This window comes from Myotis davidii, unplaced genomic scaffold, assembly GCF_000327345.1.
Source record: "Myotis davidii unplaced genomic scaffold, ASM32734v1 scaffold292, whole genome shotgun sequence".
NCBI classification, from domain to species: domain Eukaryota; kingdom Metazoa; phylum Chordata; class Mammalia; order Chiroptera; family Vespertilionidae; genus Myotis; species Myotis davidii.
In genome coordinates, this window is record NW_006285042.1 from 1,164,036 (window position 1) to 1,172,465 (window position 8,430).

The 8,430-nt window shown below is 38.4% G+C and overlaps 1 protein-coding gene across 1 annotated transcript in view; it reads right to left on the reverse strand.

The window, feature by feature from the left end:
• Nucleotides 1-8,430, reverse strand: part of STXBP5L (syntaxin binding protein 5 like) — a 194,334-nt gene that overhangs the window by 140,479 nt on the left and 45,425 nt on the right. Inside the window, exons 6-7 of the mRNA XM_006755407.2 lie at nucleotides 6,076-6,210; nucleotides 690-753 (exon numbers count right to left, since the gene is read on the reverse strand). Coding sequence (XP_006755470.1) covers nucleotides 690-753; nucleotides 6,076-6,210 — 199 coding nt within the window. The remainder of the gene's footprint in view (nucleotides 1-689; nucleotides 754-6,075; nucleotides 6,211-8,430) is intronic.

Genomic DNA, 8,430 nt, shown 5'->3' on the forward strand with positions numbered 1-8,430 from the left:
TTGCAATAATATCATCATATGTTGTTAATAATTTTTTGGTAGAGTATAGAATTCTGTGTAAGCAGTTGCTTTTTTCCCCAGAACCTTGATATTATCACTCATTTGTCCTCATTTCCAATTTTTCTGTTGAGATCCCTGCTGTTAGTCTGCTTTTTATGTTTTTCTATACTGTGACTTCTTTTAAGACTTTTCTCTTTGTCTTTGATATGCATATGTGAACTTCACATTTTGGTAAGCCTGCTTTATGTCTATAGTACATCTTAGATTTCAATATCTGTCATTAGTTTTAGAAAATCATTCATTCACTCTTCATATATTGCTGCTATCGCATTATGTCTTTTCTTCTGTGACTGTAATTACACAGATATTACACATTTTTACTATGTCCCAAATGCTCTTCATCCTTTTATCTCACCATGCTTTAGTCTAGATATTTTCTTCTAACTTCCAGATCACTATTTCTCTCTTCATCTATTTACAGTTATTTTATTCTCTGTTATATTTTTCGCTTCTCTGATGAAACCTTTGTCATTCTTAGTTTATTAAACATTTCAATCAACATATTTTAATTTTAAATTAAAGTGAATGCCATGAACTGTGCTAGAGATGTTAGATATTAAATAATAGCAAGTAATATCTTTATTTAAGAATGAGGAAAATAAATGCGAGAATAATACTGTAATACTCACTTTCCCTTCATCTCTTGGGCTATCACTTAAATGTACAACTGGACCTGGATGAGTCTTTGTGGATCTGTTAAATCAATTTAAAACAGTAATTAAAAAATAAACATTAAAACACCATACTGTTAGAAACTGGAAAAAAAATTAAGATTATACTGGAATACACTCTTAATATTCTAGAGTTTAGCTTAGATTCACTTAACTTTTGGATTGTTTTACTTTAAGATTACTTTTCTCTCTCCTACTTACTCTATTAAAGGAGGCATTTGTTTTTTTTAAAAAAATCAGGTTTAAGAACATACACCCACAAAACAATGGGATTCTGTATTATCTTATGTATTTGTTACCAAATCTGGGCCTCTGAAAGTTTGAAATTAAACTTTTACCTATACAAAGAACAACTTGCAAAGCCACAAGGCTGATGCTATAAACCTGCTTCAACCAAAGTGCAAAGTACATACCTGATTTAAAATTTTCTTTTGACATAAAATCTCCTACAAAAAATACAGATTTATAAGTGAACTCTTTCTAGTGATAGCTAGCATACAGAAAACTGGCCAACAAGGAAAACCAAGTTCATGGTTATGACTCATTTATCTGGCTACCTAGGGTAATCAATAACAGATCATTATGAGTCTCTAAGAGCATATTATTAAAGAGTTCTATGCTCTGTCAATATGACTTTAAATTTATTCTACTATGATATCTGGCATATTTATTTTATATTTCCTACTTTAACTTAGATCATTGTTGAATGTGATTATGTCATGGTAAAATATGACATGAGCTGATAATGACCACAGATTATTGCTCACTTTTCCACATCCTTTCTTCAATGAACTAAGTGTGCCAGATCAATTCTATTATGATTATACTGATATAGCTGTAATTTCTTTTTTTTTTTACATTTTATTGATTTTTTACATAGAGGAAGGGAGAGGAATAGAGAGTCAGAAATATCGATGAGAGAGAAACATCGATCAGCTGCCTCCTGCATACCCCCCCCACTGGGGATGTGCTCGCAGCAAAGGTACACGCCATTGACCAGAATCGAACCTGCAACCCTTGAGTCCGCAGGCCAACGCTCTATCCACTGAGCCAAACCGGCCAGGGCATGTAATTTATTTCTTAAGTATCTCCAAGTTCACCAGATACTGACTCCCCAGAGTGACTAAAAGGAATAGATATTTTGTTAGTGGTTTTATCCTAATTTTTCTCATCTAAAAATGGAGGTAGTAGTACTAATCCAACTGAATAATTGTGAGGATTAGAATATATGTATAGCACCTAATATAATGTCAAAACATAGTAAGTACCCAATAAATAGTATGCATTATGACTGGTGTAAATAAATCACTGGAATAACTAAGTAAGAGTTACTATTTGCATTCTAGAATATATGCAGGAAGAAATTAAACAGGGCTTTATAAAGAGCTTATAGGGCTATTAGCAGATATATTAGCCTATATAATAAAAGGCTAATATGCAAACAGACCAAACAGCAGAACGATTGGAACAATCAAAAAACTGGTCGCTGTGATGTGTGTTGACCACCAGGGGGTGTGTGTGGAACATGGTGGGCATCGACCCTGACCGGATGGTGGAGCAGGTGAGTGGGGACGCCAGACCAGGGCAGGGCTCTGGTCGCTGTCATCTGGGTGAGTGATGGTTACTGAAAGTTCTTTGCTCCTGCGTGCCGCAGTCCTGCCTGGCACTCACACCTGCTTCTGACACCGGAGCCACTGCTCACACCGACTGCCAGCGCCGGGTGCCCCCACTACTTGTAATGACTTTTTCTAAGTATAAAAGAAATACAATTTATTGTGAAAAAATAAAACTTAGAAAATATCAAAGGTATTTTTTCCCATCAAAGGGAAAAAATGGCCATTAGAAATTGACTTCTTAAAAAAGCATCTGTATACTCCAGATTCTATAAATCCCATAAAAATACTTTAGATAGAATTATCAATAAACTTTAAATTCATAAATGTCTATCTAAATCATGCCCAGTAATTATTCTAAGTATCCCTATTTATTTCTTACCCTCCCACTCACCCCAATGGTTCCTGATAGTTTCCTTTGTGGACTTTGTTTTTATATCTTAAATATTGGTATTCCTTTGTATTCTGTCCTAGACTGCCATCTATTCCCATATTAGACTAGGGGACTGGTGCACAAAATTCGTGCATGGGGAGTGGGTCCCTCAGCCTGATCTGCACCCTTTCCAATCAGGGGAGCCTTCTCCAATCCAGGAGTTTATGTCTGTCTTTGCAATCCTATGAGCGAATTGTCTGAGACCCCAACCCAGTTTGGTTTAGTGCTCACAGAATAATAGAGGTCTTTTTTTTTCCTATGCTCCATTAATGGAGATTTCCTAGAAGTTGCAGGATATCTTCCTTTTAATTTTTCCTCAACACTCTGACTTTACTTATGTCTCTCACCTTTGCTTTCCCACCATCCCCGACCCACAACAGTAACTTGCTCCAGGCTCACTTTGCTCTAGTGTCTAGGACAGTGGTTGGCAAACTGTGGCTCGCAAGCCACATGTGGCTTTTTGGCCCTTGAGTATGGCTCTTCCACAAAATACCACATGCGGGCGCCCATGTACAGTGAGATTGAAACTTCGTGGCCCATGCGCAGAAGTCGGTATTTTGTGGAGGAGCCACACTCAAGGGGCCAAAGAGCTGCATGTAGCTCGCAAGCCACAGTTTGCCGACCACTGGTCTAGGAGATCTCGCAATGCGTCTGCCGCCAGAACTATGATTCCGAGCATTCCTGGTGCTTCCCGCACTCTTGATTTCCGCTTCCAGTCCAGGGACTGCAGAAACCAAAAGGACTGGGAACTCCAGCTGCCCCCAGGCCAGGCTGACAGGACAGACACTCCAGTGGCATCCCCGGGACCCCAACCACTCGGCACCCGTGCGCGCACATGCTGGCCACAGGCTCAGAGTGAGCAGGCTCCCAAGGATGCCCGCAGCGTAGTTCTGGCTACACGGTGAGAAGGCGGGCGTCCCACCCTGCCCCCAGCCACTGGGTGCCTGCACACTTGCGCACTGCCCACAGGCCCACCATCTTTGTCGGGTTAATTTGCATATTCACTCCTGATTGGCTGTGGGCATCATGGAGGGATAGTCAATTTACATATTTGTATATTATTAGTATAGATGTGGTCATGAATTCAAGGGCCCAGGGGAACAAGGCAGATATTGCAAACAAGTTAAATAGGCTGAATAAAAGCTGTGCTAAACTGGATAGCACATTACCCACCTACAAAAGGATAGTTGTTACTCATTTCCAGTTGATTACTTACTACCATGCAAGAATACTGGACTATGATTGTCTCATTATGAATGTTTTTCATGAAAGCTGAAAATCTAAATTTTTATTTCTACTCTACCAATTTTTAAATATTAGAAACTAATAATTCAGATATGTTTAAATACTCTGATAGCCAAACATATCTGTGAATTGGTTCACTGTCTACTAGTTTACTACCTCTTCCCTATGTACTCTTTATGCATAATCTCATCTATTCTCATGGTCTCACTAATAATAATAAATAATAATATAAGAATAAACTTGTTTTGTGCACTCACAACTGTAAACCTAATTTTCTCCACCCTACTTGAGCCAGCCTCAAGTAAAAACTTTATCTTATTAAGAAACTAATATGTATAGAACATAAACATTTATTAAAGAAAATTTGTTTTTCTGATTAACCAGGAAAATTATTTGTGTACATACTACAAATAGATGGCTTAGAATTCCATGCAATTTCAGATATGGGGGATTTCACATTTTATATATGCAGAAATGTAAATATCAATGTCAAAGTCAAAGTGGTAATTGCCATCAACCATATACCCACATAGCTGTATACATAACAACATAAAAATATTAATAAATTTATTCTCCCTTGAACCTATAACAATATGTTAAGGCAAAGGAAGAATAAACTCCAGCATTAAAAAATACAGGGTGGCACCCTGCCAGGTGGCTCAGTTGGTTGGGGTTCGATTCCTGGTCTTGGCACATAGCTAGGTTGCAGGTTCAATCCCTAGTCAGGGTACATTTGGGAGGCAACTGATTGATGTTTCTCTCTCACATCAATGTTTCTTTCTCTCTCTCTCTCTCTCCTCTCTCTCTCCCCTCCCCTCCCCTCCCCTCCCCTTGTAAAACATATCCTTGGGTAGGATTTTTTTTAAAAAGTACAGGGTGGAGCAAAAGGAGGTTTACAGTTGTTCGCATGGAAAGTGATATAATCTATATAAAATAAACTATGACACGCTCCCGCTATGATGCTCACTGACCACCAGGGGGCAGCCGCTCAATGCAGGAGCTGCTTCCTGGTGGTCAGTCCCACAGCAGGAGTGCTGCTCAGCTGACCAACCTGTCCTGGGGACCTACCCCCCCAACAGCAGCCACTCACTCCCTCAGTAGTCCTTGCAGGTCCAATCTCTGGAGAATGGGCCAGGCACCAATGGACCAGCGCCGCCAGCATGATCCCTAACAGTGCCTCCGGCCTCCTGGGAGTCGGCCTCGGGCACCACAGCTGCCTCCCCTCCCTAGATGCTTCACAAGGAAGAAACTATATAAAAGCAGCTGCCAGGTGGCTCCCGACAACAGGCGCAAATGTCAGCAGGACAGATCCTTATCCCAGGCTGGCAAGGGCATCCCACGGCCTGCCTGCCCGGAGGGCCAATCACGTCCTACACCTCGCCCCACCTCCCTTAGGACAGGCGCTAGATGCAAGGCTCATGGCTGGTGAGTGCTGCTGTGGTGGTACAAGCCTCTCCCAATCAGGGCTGACTGGGCGCAAGCCCACCGCAGGCGCAGTGGGACTGGGATGAGTGGCAGGCGGCATTCGACTTTCTGTTTTGGCCCAATCCCCACGGGCCATGCCGAGGAGCCCACCAATGCACAAATCTGTGCACCGGGCCTCTAGAAATTAATAATACAAGAATAAACTCATGTACTTGCAACTGTAAACCTACTTTTGCCCCACCCTGTATGATAATTGATGATTATTTTTCCATAAAACTAAATGTGACCATAATCCACTAGTCATTATCAATGGAAGTGGCTATACTAAGGTTGACTATAAGGAATGGAATTACTTCCATGTGCAACTTTTAGAATTAATATTTTATCACCAAATTTTGCATACATACTGTTAATTACCTGCAGTGTTTGGAAATTCTAAAATTATCATATGTTAGTACTACAATATCTATTTTTAAAAGCCTTTATGTTTTCTAATTATTTTGGCTGAACTGTTCACTCATATTAATCATAAATTAGCCATAATGTTTCAAATAACTACAATTTTATATGTTACATAACCATATGAAATATTTAAGGTCAATAAAGTGATATTCAAGTTCAAACTTACAGTTCAATTGCCTTGTTCCACATGATGACATATCCAGAAAGAATGAAAGATTCAATATTTACAATATGTGTATTTCCTCTTTCTGTTCCAACATAGAGCCATTTACTCTGGAAAGGTAGATGACAGTAAGTAATTCTGAAAGAAAGAAAATTACAATTAAAATATCTAACTTTATGTCTGGTCAGCATGATAGCATTAATTTTCCTTAAACTTACTATGTAGTGATAGCTACATAAACAATAAAATTTACTATATACTCAAGTAGCATTTAGTTATTAGTGAGGGTATAGAATAAATAACAGTATAATGTTAAAAACCATAATGATAATACCCACTATTAAATAAGTATCTAACCTAGGCACTAATATTATTTCTAATTCTGAAAACAGCACTACAAGTCAGATGTATACTTCTGTTTTACGAAGAGGAAGACTAAGGTAAAAAAAAATTTATTTTTACCTGTCTAGGACTGACAGCTAATAAGTGGCAAAACTGGAATTTAAATCTATTCTTGTTTGATTGTAAAATTACCATCTTCCTATCAAGCTACGCTGTTTGCTTGTTGTTATTTTTAGTAATGTTCAGTTCAAATTAGGTAGATTTAAAACATAAATTTCAGAGTTGTCAGAAAGTTTGTCTACTTAAGATGATAAATTATCTACTTTTTATTCAGGTGCTTGGCATCTAAGTAATATAAGAAAATTTATAAGGTCAGAGATACACTGTACTTATTCCCTTTTGTTTGTTTGTTCTGCCTCATTTTCACAATGGACTTTCTGGCCAACTCTGGGAACCTGTTCCATAGCCAGGGCAACCATAACTTCTATACATGAAATCTGGACATTTAACAGAGTCTTCTCTTCAGAGCATCATCACTCTTTCTAGTTGGACCTACTCATGCTCTTTAATAATTCTTAAAAAGGACAACAGGGCCCTAGTTGGTTTGGCTCAGTGGAGAGAGTGTCAAGAGCACATGCCCTGGTTGTGGGCTCGATCCCCAGGAAGGGAGTGCAGGAGGCAGCCGATCGATGATTGTCTCTCATTACTGATGTTTCTATCTCTCTCTTCTTCTCCTTTCCTCTCTAAAATCAATAAAAATATTTTTAAAAGAAGAAAAACGATTTAATTATATAACAATTCTTAATCTTTAGTATAAGTAAATATCTCATTAAAATGCATATTCCCAGACTCCAGTTACACAAATTGTGATTCCATAGGATGGGACATATGACTAATATTTTAACAAGTATCCTCAGTACTTGCTATTAACAATTAAGTCTATAGACCAGCAGCATGGATATCACCTGGAAGCTTAGTAGACTTAGAATCTCAGGTTCCACTTCAGAATCAGAAAATGCATTTTATGAAGAACCTCAGGTGAGTCATATACACATTATGGTTTCAGAAGCCCTTCTCTAGGTGATTCTTATACAAATAATCTATAAACTACATTATAAGGAACACTGTTCTGTGGCTGAATGCTGCTTACTTACTATCAAGTTTCAGAATGAGAACCTAAATTGGTAAGTTAATAGTGGGGGTAATGCATTGTCACTATGTAGTCACCCCCAAACAGCTCATGATAATTATGATGATAATAAGCTCCCCTAAGATCCCCTGAGCATCTTAAGTCAAAGACTGATACTTAGGAATTTTTATGAAAAAAACCTCAAATCATATGAAAGAAAAGATAAAGAATTAAAATTTCTTTAAGAAAAGCATCTGATAATTTTGTACAATCTGTACCGAGCCAGAACTATAACACAAGAGACAAAATTAAACAAATAAGTAAAAATTTAGTTGCTTCATTCACAGAACTAATGGGCTATTAATCAAGAAACCAAACAGTAAAAAAACAACGAAAAAAAACTGGCTCAATTTTGTTGTCTATAGTTAGTTGTAAAATACCAAACATAAGACAACTTTTAAAAATAAGTGTAATCTCTGCAGTTGGATAGAAAATATGATCATAATTCCTAACAAATGAAACTCTGAGAAGTTTATTCTCATTCTCCTACAGCAAAAGAAATATTTTCTACTTTTATTTAAATTCATAGCTTTATAAAATAGAAACAGAGGTATGGATACATGAAACAGACTGACAGCTGTTGGGGGTTGGGGAAGGCTGGATGAAAGAAGGTGAAGGGATTAGCCAAAGAGCATATATGTATAACCCATAGATACAGACAACAGTGTGGTGATGGCCAGAGGTGCTGGGGTCCAGCCCCAGCAGGTCCAGGGGTCCCCAAAGGTGTAGACGGAGTCGGCGAAGAAGGAATGACACGGAGACAGTGTTCAGTTGATCAGCAGCCTAGCCAGGATCTCTAGCCAGGATCTCCAGCCAAGTTCTGGTCT